Below are 21,898 nucleotides of genomic sequence, written 5' to 3'. Positions count from 1 at the left end.
TTTCACGCCTTCAGTGTCACCTTTAGGTAATCCGCTGCAGCTTGGCAATCAGGAAAAGATGGTGAAATGTCAGGATCTACTCACGTGTGCCTGGCTAATTGCTGTGAATTAGCCTGGCCCATCTATTTCCTTGAAGAACCCCAAGCACCACTGGCAAGATGCACTCTGCCTACGTGCTGCGCTGCCTTTGGTTCGTGCTCTCTCGGAGGACAAGAGGTAGATGAGGCTGCTTGGTAGCAGACCAAGTACCGGTTAGACAACTACCGTGTACTGTATTTTGAACAATTTATCACAGCCCTTACCTGTGTTGGTAATTATGATTACCCCTGAGATTTAATGTACTGGGAAGGGCTCCAAATTCAACAGAATTGTTCCGTGCAGTGTGGATGGAGAGAAACAGGAAAATTTTTCAGAGTTTTATTTTGTTCTTTCCTGTCTGTGTCCCCTCATGTTGCTCAGAATGGTTTTGTCACCTCCCCAAGCATTCCCATAGAATCATACAATAGTTTGGGTTTGAAGGGACCTTCAGAGCTCATCCAGTGCCACCCCTGCCATAAGCAGGGACATCTTCACCCAGATCAGGTTGCTCAGAGCCTCGTCCAGCCTGGCCTGGGATGTCTCCAGGGATGGGGCATCAAACACCTCTCTGGCCAACCTGGGACAGGGTTTTACCACCCTCATATATTATCATGGGTAACTTTGCAGCATTTCAGATTCTCCTCATTCCCTGTGTGTGACCTCACTGATTCCTACTAGTGTTTGTGTAGTTAATGGAAGAGAAGAGGGGAGCAAGCACATCTGAAAGGAATGCAAGAAATATAAACAATTTTATTAACAAGACCACAAAACAATTTTTTATTATATGCAGCCATTTGCAAGGAGGAAATAAACAAACAGAAAAACCCACTGGGGAGACACGGTCATTGTCAGAGAGCAGAGCAAATGGGCACAGACGGTACGGACAGGTTTGGGTAGGGTCCCTTTCTTCCACCCTACCGCCACCATGGGCTGTCCCCCACTGTCACCAGCCCCTATGAGCAGGGTGAGCAGGGCAGAGCCTGGCACTAAGGAGGTGGAGTGCCAGGAGCATCCTGCTGCGGAGCCAGTGATGACGCCAGCTGTGTCAGGGCTTGGGCAATGATGGACAGATGGCTGTTCATCGTTCTCAGCTCTGCTAGGAGGTCGCTCACATTTGCTGGTGCCTGCTCAGAGCTTGAGGGCCCGGCGTGGGCAGCCAGTGGTGAGGAAGCAACCCCCAGAGCTCTGTCTCCCATGGGTGCTACCTGGGGATTTCCCTCATGGGAAGGGTGTGGGGGTGTGGTGCTGCAGAGCTTCATGTCTTCCAGGGAGCCTGTTCGTAAGGGTGGCTGGTCTTCCTCCTTCCCTCGAATGGTGGCAAGTGTTGCAGAAGCAAGGAAGGGCAGCCAGTTGATGAGGTGGGTGGCACTGCCAGGTGGGACTACTGGCAAATATAGTCCAGGGTGCAGGGATGGAGTAGAGGTGGGTGGTGAAGGAAGAGAAGGGAGTCCAGGGAGAACAGTGGCAGCAGAAGCTGATGATGATGGTGGAATAGGAGGCGGCTTGGGATGTAAGGCTGCAACACAGGCAGGTAAGGGTGGTGAAAATGATGCAGTACCAGTGTCAGAGGAACAGGAGGGTGATACTGGAGCTGTGAAAGGTCCAGGTTCTTCAGAGGTTGGTGGTGAAGTGGCAGCGGGTGGAGCATCAGGCGTGCAAGGGCCCGAGTCTGCAAGGAAGACACATCATGAACCTCGATTCACACATGTACTTACACACAAAGACTGTTGCTTGCTGTCACCTCAGTGGAACTAGGTCTTTTTGATGAATGGGGGAATTTCATCAGCTGGTAGTGATACTCTCTGTAGGCCAATTAGAAAAGAACAGACATATTCAAAGACAAGAGCCTACTGTAGGTAAACATGTAACTTAATATTATTAATCTAAATTATCCTTCCAGTCTCATTCTTCATAAAGCCTGTGGACAGGCCTTAACATTTTTCTGGTTGATGTCTCATAGGTATGCATTAGCTGGTGAATTACCTACTGTGTTTTCGTGGCCAGTCATGGAATGATGGTAATGTCCTAACTGACTCAGATCTCCCGTGGAGATGTGAGGGCTGGACGGCTGCTGCTGGAGCCAAAGTTACGTGCTACTTCATAAAGGGTCCCAGTTTTCAGCATTCTGATTTGAATGGACAGTTCAACACCAGAAAGAGTAAGAGCTAGTTGGTGGGTTAAAGTCTTAAATAATTTTATTTTTTGTGTGTGGAAGCATGACAGAGCTCACACAATAAAACATAGATGTAGATCACTGTCTGTAGTTATTTAGCAGCTTCAGCTATGAAAATCAAGAAAGTAGGGGCAGAATGAAGCTGTTGACACTGGGCATCCCAGCTTGACACCTATGTCATCTTGCAAGCGTTCAGTGGACCTCATCCAATGTCCCCCAAAGTCATTAGAAACACACTTGCTTGAACTGAGTCTAGCATATACAGTTTAGGATGATAGAGCAGCCTCTTGGGGATGCAAAGACTTAGACCTGTCTGTTTAAACACTATGGTCCAAGGTACTCTACCCACTGTGTACATCTGGTAAATACTGTATGGTAAGGATGATCCTATTATTACAATAATTCTGAAAGCTAGAAATATAATAAGTAATGTTAGCCTTTCAACAACCTCAAAGATCTCCATAAGTGAAATCACTGTACCACTATATAGATCTTTATTTTAGCATGGGGAACACATTATACAGAAGGTGGTGAGATGCTACATAAATGGTCAGTATAATACAGATGGCTTTTAAAACTACTTCTGCTGCAATTAAGTGCAAATTTTAAGGCACTGCTGTGGATACAAAGAGACAAAGTAATAGATTTATCTAGGTTAAGACAACCTAGAGAAAGCCAAGTACTGAGGTGTTAACACCATACTATTATTGTTTCTGGCATCTAAAAAATCTGATGTGAGAAATCCGTTTTCATTACTGGCTGGTTTGGTATTCCAGATAGCAAGCTGAAACTGTGAGTCAAAAGCAAACAAAGGGTTTTCCCTGCCATTTCTAACACAAAACCAAGTGGTCATGCAGCCAAGTGAAGTCCATCTTTGTTCCACATGGGACCACCATGTTTTCCCTAACCAAACACACATGTTGGTTAAAGTGAATTATGACACAAAATTCAGCATGTTGCTCCTGTGCCCCTGAGATTTTTATGGAAAGTTACTGCAGGTTCCTTGAAACAGTTTCCTTCCTTTGTGTATTGGCTTTTGTCCCAACACAAAGTCCCTGCCTACACAGGCACTCGATCTCTGTTCACCAGAGGTGGGCTGAGGATGCTGGATGTTGGATTTCCAAAGTGTTATTGATTGGGATTTGGTTTTTCAAAATAAAAACAAAAATAAAGCACAGTTCAAATACAGTTTCCATTTCCATCCAAACCACCAAAGTTTGCAAAGGGTGAGATGAAAGGTTCAGGTTTGGCTCAACCGTAGTGTTAACCAGAACAGTGTTTATGGTCCATATATAGCATGGCTAATCCCTGTCCACACTGCCCAAACAAACCAAATGAAATGTAGTGTTTTTCCATGCATTGGAGAGCAGAGGAAACTCGACAAACCTTGAGGTAATCTGGTTTAGCACTGCAACAAATAACTGTCAAAACTGATTCTTAAATGGTTAAAGAATAATTGGGGTTAAAGTACAAGGAGTAGTAACTAATAGAGACAGAAATAGAGACAAAAATCTGGTCACCAAAGGCTCTTCTTTTAACTGCAATCTTCCCAAACAGCGTGGCTTCCCTATCAGAAGCCACAGCTTTGTCATCCCCCTAATCCCCCCTCAAGATTTATTTGTGACATGCAGCCTTTTAAACACATCTTGCTCAGCTTGATCAGGCTCCCACCCTTCCAGCTAAGAAATTCCACATGGGCTTCTGAGCACCCGTGCAGGGAGCCTGGTGTATCCAGGATGTGTGGAAGCTGTTCCACTGCTCAGATCAACAGCCGGGTACGTGCAGAGCTGATATAGCACAGTCTGGGCACAAAAAGCATGGATCCAGCCGCTCAATATCTAATGAACCAAACTGATGATGAAAATCCTAGAATCACGGAATTGCTGAGGATGGAAAGGGACCTCTGGAGACCATCTAGTCCAAACCCCTGCTCAAAGCAGGGTCAGCTAGGGTCAAGAATTTTTTCTCCATGGACAAATTTGCTAGGACATGTTTGAGAAAGCCCAGGAATATGGAAGTCCTAAGCATGATGAAGCATGGAGCAAGCTACTACAGTTGCTTATCATTTACGGCAGAATTATTCTATTAATTTCCTTCCTCTCTAACTTTGTTTGTTTTGTCTGAATGTCGTAACTCATCACAACTGCAGTGCTTGTGGTTTTTTTCACTTTTTTGTACAGCCCCAGCAGAAAGAGCGTATTCTTAACATTCATTCCTGGGGTTGTTATATCTGCATCTTGACAGAGCTGTAGCTAAATGGGGTTGGATGGATGCCTGCAGAGAAGAGAGATGTTGAAGACAAGGTGCTCAGACAAGTACAGTGACCTTCACTGAACATATCAAGCCAACTTTGCACGGTCATTCAGCATCCTCCAGTACACCCAGTCTACAGAAGATGGGTACTATAGCATACTCCCTCATGCAAAGACCAACTTTTCAAGGCAGGCTTGTAGCTTAGAATAAAACTTATTTCACCAGCTAGAGAAAACACACTCAGAAAACCTGGGTTGGGATTCACTTCACCTAAAAAACTGAACTGTAGGTGCCTAGTGAAGAAATTCCCTGAAAGATTCTGCATTTTCTGTGTTGTATCTGGAGGGAAAGCCCCCAAGGGGAAGGTTTGGACACACAGGCTGTATCTCTCTGAAAAGACTCAGTGTCACTTTCTTCTATTGAGTGCATAGGGAGTTTGGCCTCATCCTTCAGGAGGACTGGTCTACTGAAATAGGGTTCAGGTCACCTTCAGCTTTAGCAGCCTACAGTATAGATGTCTACATCTTATCTAATTTCCCAGCCTTTCTTCACAGTCAGTAGATTAAATAGGTCTAGCATCATCTCTCTATTGCTTGAATGATAAATACTTGCCTTCATCTCTTTGCTGGGAATAATGTAGGATAACTGACTTGGAGATATGGATGCCATGCACTGAAAATGCCTACATTTCAAAAGAGAACTCCTATACCAGGTGCATAAAAATAAGATGGGTGCCCAACTTAGAAACAGTGGATGCCTGACATTCACTGCCCTCCTTATTTACTGTGGATCTCTCAAAGAGAAAGCTGTTGCACATCTTTGTGATACCTATTTGCAAGTAATAGGGAATGCTTCTGCACTGTCACCTCTGAGAAGACCTTGGAGTGTTAAAAATTCCCAGGACTGTAAATAGGCCAGGTGATACAGCAATGAGAGAGAACAGAGCAGCACCTCCAGGAGAGGATTTCCTGGTACTTGTCCTGCCCATGGTGATGGATGATACCAAAAGATTAATGGGCTGCCCTGTGAGAATGGGGAAACTAGATTCATTTTAAATGCATTCATCCGTATGAGAAGAGCATGCATTTAACTTTTCAGGCAGTCTTGGCTATCTTAGCTCCTTTTGTTTGACTACTGATTTTATCTGCCTTGCAGCCAAATTGCTGCAAAGTCTGATTTCTTAGTCCTTTGTCAGCTAACAAGGGAAAGGTCTGTGAAGGAGAAACCTTGAGGGAAAAGCAGGGGCATGACTTTCCACTGGCTAGCACACTGCGTGGGATTCAGCTCATCTAACATTAGCTATTTAGCTGGCATCTAGCGCAAGGCAGTCATCCCGGCTCCAGCAGAGAAAGAAGCACCTCTGGGGACAAGCCATCCCAAGATATCAGGTCCCTTAGAAGAGTGGGAGGAACATGCTCTGGAGTGCCCCCACTTCTCCTAGGACTAAGTCAACTCTCTTAGACGGGCTGACTAACTTCTAAACGTCTGAAGTTAGATGAGCTGGGTTCTTCGCTTTATATGTAGATGTAGCAAGTAATTCCCTATCAAATTAGAATAGGAATTGGGTAGTGCTGCCTCTGTATTCCCATGGAAGGCATAAAACCATGGTTTAAGGTGCAAGAGACTAGAGACTTAGGCCCCTGGAGTGCTTCAAGAGATGACCTGGTAGTTCAAAAGGTGATGATCTTTCCAGTGAGTCAGCACTGAACAAACAACCTATTTCAATGCTAAGGATATGGAGATGCTGAAATGACAATGCAGCCCCTCCAGTGATACTTGCAGAAGGCCTTTGTGCACTGTTCTTTCTGCTCGGGTTTATGAATTTGCTCTAAAACTTGCAGCATCCGCGTGCGTGTGATGTGAGACCGGGTACGTGCACACGCTCCCACTTCACTCTGCAGCTGCTTCCCAACAAAGGCTAAATATACACCGGCCTCCTCTTTCTGGTAAGAAGTGAAACCGAAGTCCTAACAGCTTGTGGTAAATAAGAGTCCAATAGCAACGTCTGCATAAGCGAGGGCGGTACAGCTTTTGCACGGACAAAGTCCCTCTTTGGGACCTGGATCTGACCCTCCTGTGCTGCCCAGGTTTGATCCAGAGTCAGAGTGGCCTTGCTTCTCACTGCTGGTCTGCACTCAAGCTTGGAAGGGCTTTGAGCTGTAAATCAAGTTTAGAAGGGATTAAATTACTGCACTGGGTAAAGAGACTGCCGGACATCACATTAGAACAGCTCTGAACAAAAGCATCAGTGGGAGCACTCCAGGATCGATGTTTGTGTATGTGTGATTTCAGAAACTGAATTTGGTTCCATATATTGTGTCTAGCATCTTTTTTTTTGGTGTGAATCCAAACTAGCCCTGAATACCCACTTGCTTTTGGGTGAGCAGCTTAGAAATGCATAGAAAATTCATAAAAGCATTAGGCATTAATTATTTTTCAGATTAAACAAATCACATTTCTTTCCTAGGAATCTACTCATCTCTGCATACATGGAAATATCAAAAAATATCATATATATATATCAAGATGCTGCAATCTTTAATGATAAAAGTGGTTTCATGCAATTAAATATGCCCACTCAAGCTCAGGAGATTTGTACACAACCTTAATATGAAAGTGGATGTTATTAATAGTCGATCACAGTGTTCAAAATCAGACCTGTTCCTCTCATTTTCAAACTCAATCGCACTCATCACTCCCATAACTTAAAACAAAAGAAACAAAACAAGCAAAGAAACAGAACACCACATTTTGGAAATAATCGTAGGTTACCAGAATGATGCTGTAATGGGTCACATGGCAAAGTCTGTCCCAGCGTCCCAGATTTTTCACTAAAAATACCCCAACTCTGTCTCTGTGCTGTCAAACTAAGAACCTACTGGTTGAGTCACTTCAGCAAAGCTCCTTCCTCTGGTCTCTTGCTTTTTAAGCAACCCAATAGCAATCAACAAACCACTCTATAGGCTTTAATTCCCTTACAAGTTTTTCTGACTTCACAAACTTGTGCATCACTTTGATTTTTTTGTTTTTAATTGTTGGGGTCTGTTTTGGGGTCTATTTCTCTTCTTTCAGGTACAATACACCAGGACTAGCTGGACTGGGCTTTATGTGACTAATCACATTATGACTCCTGTGGAGTTGTGCTCTTTCAAAATTTCTTGAGTAATAGTCTGTTATGAGTACATACTTATTCCCATGTCATGCGAACAAATTTGTTCTCACAGTTTGTCATGGGCCATCTGCTTTTTCATCTTTGTCCCTGGCTTAATTTCAGTGAGATTTTATTCGCTTCCTGACAAAAATGTGCATTTTTACACTCATTTGGGACCAGATTTTCCAAGAACCTGAGGTCCTTCTTTGACACCTATGGGACAAAGCCAGACTTTTTGTAGGCTCAGCAGCTCCTGTTATTTTCACAAAAGAAGAGTCCCTGAGGATGCCCTGACATCTCAGCTTGGAGAGGGAACGGGAAGAGGAGGAGGTAGGCACATTAGAGAGGTAATATTGTTGGGCAGCAGGCAATTCCTCATGACAATATTCGTTGCCTAACACATTTTTCCCGCTGTGCTCAAAGCACTGCACAGACGAGTCTCACACTGGCTGCACTTCATGGGGGCTAGACTGAAACACATGAAAAAATTAAGTGTTTTGACAGAAGTCCACAATGGAGCCAGGAGCAAAGGCCACTTTCATCTTCCCCACCAACATTCCCAATGCAGCCTTCTGACGGCTCCTTCATGCCACCTCTCTATTAATGCATCTTTTTAAATTGGGGAAAACTTTTGTTCCCTCCTCTTTGGAGCACAGAAATAAAGCACAGCAGGAAAATCTGTTGTGTCTAAGGAGACTTGCCAGCCCAGCCCTCCCTGTAGCCATGCAAGGACAAGAAAGCTCTTGCTTCCCCTATACTCTGCCCTGGTGAGACCACACCTGGAATATTGTGTCCAGTTCTGGGCCCCTCAGTTCCAGAAGGACAGGGAACTGCTGGAGAGAGTCCAGCACAGAGCCACGAAGATGCTGAAGGGAGTGGAACATCTCCCTTATGAAGAAAGGCTGAGGGAGCTGGGGCTCTTTAGCTTGGAGAAGAGGGGTGACCTCCTGACTGAGGGGTGACCTCCTTAATGTTTACAGATATAGAAACGGGTGAGTGTCACGAGGATGGAGCCAGGGTCTTCTCAGTGACAACCAGTGATAGGACAAGGGGTAATGGGTACAAACTGGAACACAAAAGGTTCCACTTAAATTTGAGAAGAAACTTCTCAGTGAGGGTGACAGACACTGGAACAGGCTGCCCAGGGGGGTTGTGGAGTCTCCTTCTCTGCAGACATTCAAACCTGCCTGGACACCTTCCTGTGTAACCTCATCTGGGTGTTCCTGCTCCGGCAGGGGGATTGGACTGGATGAGCTTTCCAGGTCCCTTCCAATCCCTGATATTCTGTGATTCTGTGATTCTGTGACATCTTTTCATCACCCGCACGCTCTCCTTTCCAGAAGCTTACTGAGGATGGAGAAGTGGCTGGAGAGAGTGTTGAGGTCCTCTGAAACTATAGCAAGACTGACATCTACTTCCAGAGAGCCAGAAGAAACAGTAAGGAGAAGAAAGAATTATAAGTGATCAGACAAAATCCCATTTTGTCTTGTATTTTACCTCTGTCAGTGGTCAGCAAATGCTGCCTCAAAGGAAGCTATCAAAGAGTCTTCAGTAACACTTATGGCATGATCTGTTGTGGGAAATTTTCCTGATATTTCATTAATTAATCAGGGTTTGGGCCTAGGACAGGTGTTTACACTGTATATGATCACCTTCTATACAATGAAGGCTAACAAAGTTTGGTTCAAGATGCACTGCAACTGTATCGTCTACAACTGAAAGTAGAGGTGGTGCTAAATTACCTCTTTGAATCTGACCATTAGCTACACCAAAAGGTTTTTCATGTCTTGAAGAAGATAGCCTTTCCAACATGTTTAATTCTTCTGAGAGTCTTGTTTTCTTTCCTTAATAAGTACTATTGTGTTTCCAAATGTCCTTATTAAGTTCTTGTTAGTCTTGTAAACATGCCATCCATTTTTTTTATTATTTTGCTTTTTCCTGATTATTCTTTTCTTGTTTCCTTTTTTTTCCTTTCTCTCTCTCTCTCTCTTTTTTTTTTTTTAAATTATTTTTTTCCCTTGTTCTTTGGCAAGGTTTTGGTCTTGATTAACTCCTATGGAAATGAGTTTCTCAGGTTAGTTTTGCATTGTGTGAGGAAGATTTTCCATTTCCATGGTAGATTTTTCACAGTAACCAGACAGACAGCGTTTTCTCCAAAACCACCTGTGTATCTAATCTTTGTACCTTTCTCAATAGCACTTCTCATCATATATGTCCCTAGAATAAGCTAGTGATGACATGAAATTCAGAGGTACTAAGAGATACAAAAGGGAAGAGACGGGATGTGTATCTTTTGCCTTTAGTTCAAAGGATGAGGCAACTAGGAACGTTATAGGAACAAATATTGAAGTTTCAGACATTTGGGGCCTTTTCTTTGCTGGTTTGAGATTAGTTTAAGTTCTTTACATTTATTCTCTGGAGATTTCAAAGCAGATTCAGATGTTAATTAACCAAATGCAGTTATATTAACCTGCTCTTTTTTTTTTTTTTCCAGGAAAAATAGGAGACGCCATGCAATCTTATGGTTTTAGTAGCCAGTGAGTCAAGTCTGGAATTCAGTACACATGAGTCAATGATATTTCAGGTTCCTATAGAGTGTCCAGCAAGGAAATTGTTCAGCAGCAGTGGACAGACTTCTGTTGCCTATGCCACATGGCTCTTCTTGGGCTGATTAATGAAACAAATTACATCCAGACTGGGTTGCCCTGAACCTCTGCTGTGTTATGCTTTGGATGGGATTGTACCTCCCAAAGACTTTTCACAGTGGTGTTCCCCACTGAAACACAGTGACTATAACTTTTCCTGGATATTTACCATCCGACTGCCCCTGCACAAGGATTCTGCGAAGCCTGATTGTGTTCATAAATATTTTACACTATAGCAAACCAGTGGTCTAGCAACCCTCATCTTGCATGTTTTCTCAAGTTTTGTAAAGTCAGTACTTTTAAATGTAAGAGATGACAAAGAAAGGCACGGAAATCTCTTGTCCCTTCTTGAGCAGAACCAAGGCTGTTGGCCCTCCTTGGTGAGCAATGTTTGAGTGAAAGAGGGAAAGGCTGAGTAGGAGACCATGATTAGACATGGCACAGGAGTGTCTCTGCAAGATCAGTTGTGTTGTTGAACTGCCTAAGAGTGTGCAGGCCAAAACCTGCATGTCAAGCTAAAGGTGGATGCTTTGGCTGTACAATAAAGAGCCCCTAGGTGATCTGAAGGTCACAAGGGAATGATCTTGCCTTAGGTAGGCTAGAAAATGAGGAACTAACTCATGAAATTAATTAAATTTTCATAGGTTTCCCAGTATGTTTCATCCCCAGAGAGATGGTGCCATTTTTAGGAAAACAGTCTTGTAACTAAAATCCCCTAAAACTGCACAGCCTGAGGTCCTTTTTTTCATCTTCATACACTGAGGAACTGTATAGACTATGTTTTTTCTACAGAGTCAGTTCAGATGGGAGGCAGCCATATCTGAACACCTGAGTTATGCCAGTCTGGACAGGAATTATTTCCCTGAATGACCCTCCTGCATCTTTGCTGTCAGTGAACTTTCCTGATTTTGTTGGGAGCATTGGAGGGGAGGAAGCATATAACAATTTTTTGTATTTCGATAGCCTGGCATTCTTTCCCAGTCCCCTGTGTCAGATGTGGGAGAAATTGTTTACTCCATTGAAAGGTTTTTGGGGAAAGTCCTGAAAGATTCAGCTCACTCATGATCGAGTCTGGGTCATCACTGCAGAGCAAGTGAGTCCCAGCCCATGGCCAGACAGCATCCAGGCTGCTTATCCCCTTTTCAGGGCTCCTGGCCTGATAGGAAACCACCTACCAAGACTGAAAGAAATTTTTAACAAATGTAGATCCAGTGCCCCAGAGACGTACCTTTCTTCCTAATTTTCATTTTAACTGCTAGATATGTCCAGGCAATCGTGGCAGGCATCATGGAAATGTTGTCTTCACAAAGACATTTTGTCTCCAATAACATTTTCATTTTACACCCAAGTCTAGCCGGAGGTGAATTCTTTTGTTTAATGAAGAGCCACAGCTCCTTTGGAACAAAATGTTCTCCTGTAAGCCGGGTGAGACGCTGGTTTTATTGAAGAACAGTCCTGCAGACCAAGACAATGCTGTACTTCACTACCCTTTTTGAATTACCACTGTGTCATTTCCCAGAGGAACATGATCGGCCGACCGCTAAACTCTGCTTTAAGATCTTATGCCCGATCTAAATGAGACAGAATGAAGCCCTGGAGAGATTTCAACCCTTGCTTTGTTGAAACAACATTGCTTTGTTTGGAATGTATTTGCCTTTGTACTGGGGAATGAAAATGTAACACAGTGCCCAGTTTTGAAATATATAAATACAGCACTTTTGGTAATGTAGCATATATAAAGAGATACATAACATATGCTTTTATAGCGCCTTTTTTTCTTGAAGATCTTCAACCAGTTTTGAAACCTTCAGGCCTTGAGCCTTATGACAGCTGGGTGAAGGAGGAACATATTCCTGTGCTACTGGCTGGCATGGTGACCCAGTTAGGAAATCTATATCAGACTTGAAATAAAACCCAGACCTGTGCTTGCAACAGTAAACTCAGCCCTCTCCTATGTCCAGTTTGATTAGACTAGGTACTAACCACCCAAATGTTCATGACACCTACTTGCAGCTCCGGTCAGTGGTCACCACCACTTGGCTCCTCTGTGCTTAACTTTAATACCCTTAGGTTATGATCTAAATTGATCTATGGATATGATCCAGACCGTTGCACCATATGGTTGAAGCCAACTACAACAACAGTTGGACAACTGAGACAGCTGGACTTTTTCTTACCTCTTCTCATTTATTCGCTGTTGCTTCAATGCACATTTAGTGAGAGATTTCATGAGCCCAGGCCCTTGCTTCACCATTAACTGTGCATGGCACAGCACCTTCATCAGCTGTGTACCAGAGAATTTTGAGTGTGATGCATGTGACAAGGATGAAGGAACTAGGACTAGGAGCTCCCTAATCCCTTGTCCCTCCACCTACACACTCTTCCCACCTCGTGTTCTCCTGAATAACCAACCGGAAGAGACATTCGCCCACTCGATGAGCAAACAAACCCGTCAGCCCTGCACAAACAGAGTTACTCCTGTCTCTCTGAGTCCGTATCCTTTCATTACCAGAGGTACCAACTTCTGTGTGATATTTTGGGCTGTGCATGGTGGGCTTGGACACTCACTGGGTGGAGGGAGACACCTCAGGAGGACAAGAAGGAGTGATTCAGCCCCTCCTGGCTCTGAGTCAATATTTACCCAGCGGTTCTGGGTTTGGGGGAGGAATAGTCTCTCCCTGGCGTCACGTTCGCACCCTCCTGAGTGAGGTAGATGGAGCTGCCAGCCCAAGAGGGTGCTGGCAGCCTTCTCCTGGGAGCATGCCCTCTTTTTTTAGGCTGCATTTTGGATGCAAACTGGGACGTTGTGGCTGCATCTCTCTTTTTTTTTTTTTCTTTTTTTTTCTTTTTTTTTTTTTTTTCTTCTAATTGTAGTCTGGAGTTTTCCTTAATGGGACAGAGAAGCCTTTGAGATTGGAAATGTGCTCTTCTCTTTGTTTCTGGTAAGACATAACACTGGCCTCATGGGACCGTACTCCAACAGGGATATTTTAGTTCTGCCTGGCTCAACTTCTTGCTAGCCTGCGGTCTGACTGCTATTTGTCGCCGGGAATGCAAGCGCTGGGGAACAGAGACTGCCCTCACTGCGGCTGCTCTACCAGACTGGAGCCTTGAATTTGGCTGGGCTTCCCAAGCATGTCCACGAGGCAAATAGTAACACTAATTTCAGCTGGACACTATATTTCTTGCTTACATTCCTAAAGGGCTGTGTTGTGCTGCTTTTGCCTTCTTCTCCACGTTAAATGTACTGCTAGATTTCATCCTGGGGGTTGTTGCATCCTGCTGATGGATGACTATATTCCTCTGTTTGGGAGACTGAAGACGAAAAAGGACTTTGAGATCCTTTTTGATAGATGGAGATACCTTTCTGGCCCAATCCACAGCATTATTTTGTGAAGGAGTTGAGTATGTCCCATCCTACAGACCTTGGCCTCTTACGTACTGATGTAAAACAGGAATAACTCCATGGGCATCAGTGCCATTACTCCAGTGTAATCATGGGAGAAGGAGAAGAAATAGGCCTGCAGGGATTTTTTGTTTGTTTGTTTGGGGGGGAACCATGCTGGCTGTAAAACCACAGCAAATTATTTTTAAATGAGAAAAACTTCTTTAAGACAAATCAGCCCCTTAAAAAGAGACACAAATGGAATGAAATGCTGCAGTTCAGAAAGTCCTGTGGTATTTGGGAAATAGGGCAGCTTGCTGCCGAGAGGACTAAAGAGCCAAAGCCAGGATAGTTGCAAAAAAAAAAAAAGAAAGACCCAGAAAATGAAGTTGCTTATAAATTAAGTTATCAAAACTTCTCAAAGCACAAGAGGTGAGATCGTAGAGGCAAGTTTATTCTCAGCACATGTGTGGAAAAATGTAAACCTCAGTAAGAACCACTGAGTAAACCTGAGAAAAGAATATGACTGTTCCTGGAAATGTTTAGGGGATGGTGTTTGTCAATTAATGAAATGAGATGCCACCATTTGCAGCTTGGTACACAGCAAAGACGCACACAGGCTGAGTCCAAAGAAGGAGATTCTTTTTCCCCAGTAAGAGGAATACAAGGAATTTTTTTCTCTGTGCTTCATCCGCAATTGATTTTTTTCTTTCATAAAACCTGGTGATTATTGAGAAGAGAAAGTTTGCTCTCTGTGGCTGAGTAGGGGGGGTCACAATTACTCACATCACCAGGTTCCCGTTTGCCTTCAGGTTTGTTGATTTTGATGACAAGACTTTACCACTTGGTTTCTTAGTTGTGTCAGCAGCTTTCCCAACAGCGTAGCGATGCTTTTTGTGTTGTGCTGCGCAAACAGGAGAGCAGCTCAAGCCAAAAAGCACATCTTGAGATCATACTCTTGATTTTAAGCAGCCTCACAGTTTGAATAAGTTTGAATCCACCCTCATAGTTTGGACTCATCTCTAATAGAAACACACAGCTATCTCTAATAATGTATTTTAATGGAAAGGGGAAGTTTTTTAAGGACACAATACACCTTGTTGGGGAAGGCTCCTCTCTATGCCAAATAGTTTCTGTCTTTCCTGGGAGAATCACTTGATTTACCTGCAGAACTGCCTTAAAAAGGGGAGGAAGGGGAATTCTGGCAGTATCAGGAATCTTCAGCACAACAGGAAGAAGAAAGACCAAAGGATGTGCTGCCTTGTAAAAGGAGGGTTGCTTGATTAACATTACAGAAAGAAACTAAGCTGTAAAAAGACAGCATTTAGTCTTTAACAAGGAGAGAAAGTTGGGTAATCTGTGCTAGCCCAGGACTATTAGGTCAGAGGAAGCCCAGATGCCACCAAGAGTGTGAGGAGAGACAGGCTGGTGAAGCAGTGATGTGGAAGAGCCAAGGTGCAGCTGCCAAAGTCCGTAAATGAGTAAATGGGCAAATTCACACAGGATACTGGCTTAGAAAGGACAGAATGAAGTCTGCCAAGGAAAAAAAAAAAAAAACAAAAACATTGTGAAAGTGGATACACCTTTAGAAATTACTACAAGAACCCTAAATCATCCCTATATAGCTCATGCTACAACTAATGCTTCAAATGTAATGGCAGCAGAGGTCTCAAATAAAATACCCAGTCTAATGCACTGTGTATAACGTCAGATGGAGGTGCTGCACTTGGCTGGTGCCTGTGACATTATAATTAGAGATGGGGCTTGAATCAAACTCCCAAATGTGAAGCAGTGCTCTGAGTCAGCTGAGACGCGTGCACCAAAATTGTCGTTATCCTAAATTTCATCATTTATAACAAAATTCAGACAGCGCAATCTGCGAGACATTCAAAGTCCACATGTAAATAAGCTGTCTCAAGCTGAACTTTCCAGAATAGAGATAGATCTCAATTTTTAGGACCCCTCCAAATAAGCACAAGTCCCCAGTTCAAAAACCTCTAAACTGACCTAAGCAATCATGACTAGGGAAGCAATTGTCCCACTGTACTGGGCACTGGTGAGGCTGCACCTCGAAGCCTGTGTTCTGTTTTGGGCCCCTCACTCCAAGAAAGACATTGAGGTGCTAGAGAATGTTCAGAGAAGGGCAATGAAGCTGGTGAAGGATCTGGAGCACAAGTCTTATGGGGAGTGGCTGAGGGAACTGGGGCTCTTCAGCCTTGAGAAAAGGAGGCTGAGGGGAGACCTTCTCACTCTCTACAACTACCTGAAAGGAGGTTGTAGCATGGAGGGTGTTGGTCTCTTGTCCCAAGTAACAAGTGATAGGACAAGAGGAAATGGTCTCTAGTTGCACCAGGAGAGGTTTAGATCAGATATTAGGAAAAATTTCTTCATGGAAAGGGTTTTCAGGCATTGGAACAGGCTGCCCAGGGAAGTGGTGGAGTCATCGCCTTTGGAGGTGTTTAAGACATATGTAGATGTGGTGTTTAGTGACATGGTTTAGTGGTGGACTTGGCAGTACTATGTAGTAGTTGGACTTTATGACCTTAAAGGTCTTTTCCAACCTAAATGATTCTATGGTTCTATGAAACAATTTAAGCTCCATGTCTATCTCTGACTAGTGTGGCTCTGAAGAGAGAAGAAAAGTGAATCTGTCACAGAAAAAAGAACAGCAAAAAAAATCTCAAAGTGGAAACCAATTAAAGTGATTTAAAAATATGTAACCAAGCCATGGCAGATGCCAGTGAAACGTAGCATCTTGGGGTAAGATCTGGCAGTCTTGTTGAGCACACTGTGTAGTACAGCTCAGTGTGCTGGAGTATTCCCCGCTCAGCAACTTGAGCTAAAGGTAAGATGGGAACTGACATCTGAAACGCCTTGGTTCATATGAATTTCCTTGCTGATGCACCATATGTCAGTATGGAAAGTATTTTTGTAACAGAATTGTTTTCAGCCCCAGCTTCCTGTAAGGACGGCTACTCTTGGAAAACAGCAAAGCATTGCTACCTATTTTCCAAGGAGCTGTTCCATTAAAAGCCACATTACCCTGAGCCAGTGAGAAAGCACTTGACTTTTGCTTGAATTCACAGTTGCGTCTTTTGCTTACATGTGTCCTGTACAGACACTGTATGAAATGAGCCATTCTAAACACCATGGCCTGAGAAAACACATCCTAGAGACAGACACATTTTTTTCTTCCTTCCTTTATCAACAGAGGTCGATAAAATCTTTCAACCTTCCCAGCTGCTTACTCCAGTTATGGCAAAACTTTCTCAGTGCAAGTGGGTGCATCAGCATTTGGCCCTTGCACTTCTTTATCCTGAATTTTGCTTCCTCCCACTAAACCCCAACTCTGAATATTTTGTGGAGAAATTTCCAAGTACTGTTTTACTAACTTTTGCCAATATAGCATCTACACAAAAGATAAGGAGTGCCTACTTTTCCAGTGCTGAACTGGTTAATTTAGCAAAGTCGCAATTCAACCTAAATGTCTGGTAAAATCTATGGAAAAGACAGATATTTATCCACTGTGCAGTAGGAGTGGGATCAGCTCCTATAAGAAAACTTTATGAGATATGTTGATCAAAGGTGGGTCTATGCTCATATCTTAGCACCAGTAACCTGAAACAGTGGTGCTTTGAGGTTGTGGGGATTAGTTTCTCAACTTCCTAATGCTGTTGATATTCCTTACAACTGTATCATGATCTGCTGATAGATAAATAGCCCCAGGGCCATACTCTGCCACCAATTACACTTACAAGTTTAAAAAATGTGCTAGCAAATCAGAGAGGTCAAATTCAGTCAAGAGTCAATGAGACTGAGAGTAAAATTTGGCTTAGAGATGTAAGCGAAGCATTTCCCTGACACACACAACACAATACCGGGATTTGTTCTTCCTGCAGGAGGAATGTGTGTTTTCACGGGTTTGAACATTAATTCAGTTGCATTTTTCTCATGATGTGGAAATGCAGGAAGCTCATCTCTCTCTGATGGTTCCACTGTATCTTCTATAGATGAAAAAAGAACCCAACCCTATGATCTGCTGCTGATAGTTTTCCTTCAGTATAACAGAATCTCCTGCCCACCTGGAGTATACTTAACAATAATGTATGATACTGTCTATTCTATTTCACATGAGAAACAGGATGTAGTATTTATTTCTTCTGGAAGAAACAGTAAGGCTGAAAGGTGGAAAATCTTGAGCTGTGAATAAAAGGCAGGTAACAAAAGTGTCAGGAACTCTGATTTCAATTCCTGGTTGTCTGATTGATTTGATTCAGTAGACCTGCATATCACCACTGGAGTCAGAGTTCTCAAGTCATTAAGAATTTTGTCTGAATGAGAATTGCTATTTGCTTCAGAATTTTGCTGTCTCCCAAATTCTCCCTCCCAAATACAGTGAGGATAATTCTTTCCTCCCACTGGCATGACAATTCTTAACTCTATGTTTGAAAATCTCATTACAAGTTTTAGATGAAAAGCATTAGAGAAGTGCAAAACAGATTTGACACCTTTTTTGTATAGATGACTTTTGAAGGTTTCCTGTGATTGTCCATGTTTTTGGAGATTAGTCAGTTTTTCAAAAGGATTATGTAAAGTGAAAGCCTATAATAGCAGGAGGTTGGGATCAGTGACCCAGAAGTTCCTTCCAGTCCTGTGGTCCTGAAGGCTTTTCCAAGTCATACCAAAAATGTTAAAGACTACTTGTGTGGTCTGAACTTAATACCTTCAATACACACTCTCCATTGAAATTTTTTATAGCATCCATGTAACGCGGTAAAAGCCGGGAAGGGATAGGGCCCCTGTGTAAAGGTAAGAGAAAGCACTTCCCACAACAAGGATGGAGAGCACCATACAAGCTAGCTGACAGCTCGGGAAACTGAAGTGGTTGCACGTGTCAAGAAACACCTCAACAAACACAAACAGCCTCACCTCTCTGGCCTTGAGGTCCCATCTCTAGAATCATCACTTGTGTGACCACCACCCATTCAGACCTGGGCCTCTGTTCCGAAAGCCAACAGCTAGTAGCAGTTATGACGGTGGTTTTGCGGTGTAGACACCTGTCCATATGAAACTAATCTGGGACCACCAACCTCCTTTTCTTGTGGCAATTTACCAGCTTATCATATGGTAATAATTTTTGACAGCCACTATCTTGGACTGGATTAAAATTAGTGATCAAGTGGTGGAAGATGCTTTGGTCATGCTCTTAGCTGAGCCCACACTTCACCTAGCTGGAAAGTAGGTAGTGGTGTTGCTTCTCAGTGTTGGGGCAGGTATGTGTTAGAGATGAATTCAGATAGCCTCACACCTCCTCAACCTTCAGGGCTATCCCACCTGAGAAAACCAACTGTTTCTGATCTTCAGATGTGCTTTGCTAGCTAAAATGTCAACCGCATGCCACCTCCAAGAAGGCCACCATTCAGTGGTTGCACATCAGACCTATTGGTCCATATTTATAAAGTGCTTTGATATCCCGGATGAAAAGACAGTATATAAATGCTCCATTCATTTAGCTCACATACAGTAGCAGCAAACAGAAAAATCATTACCCACAGAGTTAGAAAGGCGTATTCCTGTTTATTAATTGAAGACCACATAAAGAATGCTTGGTTGAAGTGTTCCTTTTGGAGTGGACATTTCAGTGCTGGTCCAGCGAATGAAAATAATCCTGAAAACTTGCATGGGCAAATGGCATAAATATCAAGTTTGCACAACTCAAAACAAAATTCTACTTAAAAATGCAGCGAAAAACTTTTTATATGAGACTATGCTTGTTCCCTACCCACCAATGGAAAGTGAGGCAATCAGTCCTTTGCCAGGTCAGGACTACAGTGACATTATTAATCTCGCAGAAAGTAATTCGAGGTAGAAAAAGAATAATTGGTATGAGGTGAGCATCAGCTACTCTGTAAGTTAGTATCCATCACATTAAACCAGCTATGGATTCATTGTACATCTAACTTTCCTCTCTTCTATGCGTATAACTGAATATTTGGATTTCTAGACACTTCTTTCTCTGTGTATCTTTGGGATACATGACCCTCTCGGTTCATTTGAAAGCTATGTTAAATAAAACCTTTTCTGTCTGTCAACTCAGTATTCAAGTGCAGAGCAGATACCCATTCACGGTCCCTGGGAACAGGCAGTGTCTTTCATATATCATAACCATAAAAATAAATAAATTACAAAGCAGAAAGGAGATAAGGCACAGGTTTAAGCTGCCTTTTGAAGATTTATTAAAACAAACTGATAGTTCTTATAATGTGCATGTAACCAGAATACATAATTGACAATGATAATCATTAACAGGTACTAATGTTATTTCAGAACAGAAGACAGAATGAGACAGACTAAACCTCCGTGCATACAGTAGAGGAAATCCAAACTGCGATAATTAAATGCAAATAAAGCCTGGGGGCAAAAATTCCTGGTCTCTCTAAGATAAGAGAAATGTATTTCTACCATCTATACTTCATTTATTTCTCTTGAAGACTCTAATTTGTTTTTAAGCTAATAGATCAAACATTCTTGTCACAGTTCGTACAACTGTCTCAAATATGTGAGAAGTACCCGCCAGGCGAGGACCACCAGCAATTTTTATGATTTCTTTACACTACAAATATTTGGCAGAACTGAAATCACCCAATAAAATAAACCTGCGGATTCATCTGCAGTTTTAGACTCTCTCCAAGTATTTTTTGGACTCCTTCCCGAAATAACTGATGCTCATGATATTCCAATATCAAATGAAAATATGTCCTAATTTTCATGTCTCACTACCACCATCTGTTATTAAAAGAGAAAGTTGTATTTCTCCTAGTGGGCCCGGTGGGTTGGAGACACCCATGTGGCCATGAGCAAAGTTCTGGTCCAGCAGCGCTTCTGCTCCTTCATGTCATTGGGCTGGCAGGATTCAGGCATAAGGCAAAGGCAGAACTGTGGAGCAGTGGTGGTGGAATATAATTTCTTCCATCACCGGCATCGTCTGCCAGCTGGTACCCAAAATGCTGGCAGAGCTGCAACATGGATGCCCCAATTATCCAGCAGGAGAATTCAGGAAGCCTGAATTGAATCATATGCAAGAATGGCTTTAGGGAAAGGATTGTCTTCAGAAATGCCTTTGGCAAAAGGAAAAGTTAAAAAAAAAAGAAAAATACCGTGTTTGAGAAGTCTGTTCAGCTCTAGTGACACTGCAGAGCGAAAGCCACTCAGCGCTACACAAACATTGGAGTCACTTTTGTGAGGCTCAGAGCAACTAGCCAATACTTCAGAAAGTCAATATCTGAGCTTTACAGGCATTCAGCTCTTCTTAATATCACATCCATGCATTAAGTGTAAGAGTAAAGTCTTTCTCTTCCAAACCAAAGATGTATTAATTTATAAACCACCACAACCTTCGCGTCTATCGTTGCCTTTGACAATCAAACCACAGCCCCATTTATTCACCCCACCAAGGCATCCCAGAGAGCCATTCTGAAACAGCTGACACTGTTCTTCCCCATTCCTGCAGATATTTTTCACTCCAGATGTCTCGAGCTGTACAGTTTTATCAAGTGCTCCTTGCAATACATCTTGTAAATCCTACAAACCATTATAAAATCTGGTGCACAGCATAATTTTTACATGTTTTCCAGCAGAAAAGAGTAAGGCTTTTGTTTCTGCCAGCCTCCCATCTGTACAGTGCCTTGTAGGTACTAATTTTTAGGGTTATCAGCCACTCTGATTTTGGTAAAGCACCCTAATTTTATGAGGCTTGTCTCACACCTTGTTAGACTATCTGGCAGGCTGGCTAATATTGACTAGATGGCAGAAGAAAAACCTCTTTCTTAGTGTAATGCTGAATTCAAACATTGCTATTTCCTGTGGATTGAAATGGCATCCTTTTTGATAGGATCCTTTTGATTCTTTGCAGTGGAACTCCACAGCATTTAACATCAAATCAGGAGAATGGGTTAGCAGAACCACTCAGAAATTTCCCATTTTAATTTTTAAATTTTGTTTAATACCAGATTTGTTTTGTACAGTGTTACCCATAAGAAAAGCTTTATTTTATGGAAGTGTTTCCATTTTCCCTCACAACAGCTGAAGGAAAGCATTTAACTTGGGGTCAATGTGATCTGAAAATTGTTCAGGTCAGATCTAAGCAAATTAAAACTATTGTAGGTCAAGTTAGCCTGACATGAAGCTGCTTTAGCTGGAGTTACACATACATG

General features: G+C 42.8%; 1 protein-coding gene across 4 annotated transcripts in view; it reads right to left on the bottom strand.

Annotated features, from left to right (window-relative positions):
- Positions 1-799: 799 nt before the first annotated feature.
- Positions 800-21,898, bottom strand: part of RUNX2 (RUNX family transcription factor 2) — a 228,372-nt gene continuing 207,273 nt past the window's right edge. For 3 of the 4 annotated variants that reach the window (XM_065055681.1, XM_065055679.1, XM_021300896.2), the window contains one exon: positions 800-1,747. In XM_065055681.1, the coding sequence (XP_064911753.1) occupies positions 1,065-1,747 (683 nt within the window). In that variant the 3' untranslated portion in view covers positions 800-1,064. The remainder of the gene's footprint in view (positions 1,748-21,898) is intronic. The other variant, XM_065055683.1, reaches the window with a different exon arrangement.

Source organism: Columba livia, chromosome 3, assembly GCF_036013475.1.
Source record: "Columba livia isolate bColLiv1 breed racing homer chromosome 3, bColLiv1.pat.W.v2, whole genome shotgun sequence".
In the NCBI taxonomy this organism is placed as follows: Eukaryota; Metazoa; Chordata; class Aves; order Columbiformes; family Columbidae; genus Columba; species Columba livia.
Note: the sequence above shows the minus strand (reverse complement) of the source record. Positions and strands in the feature narration are given on the sequence as shown.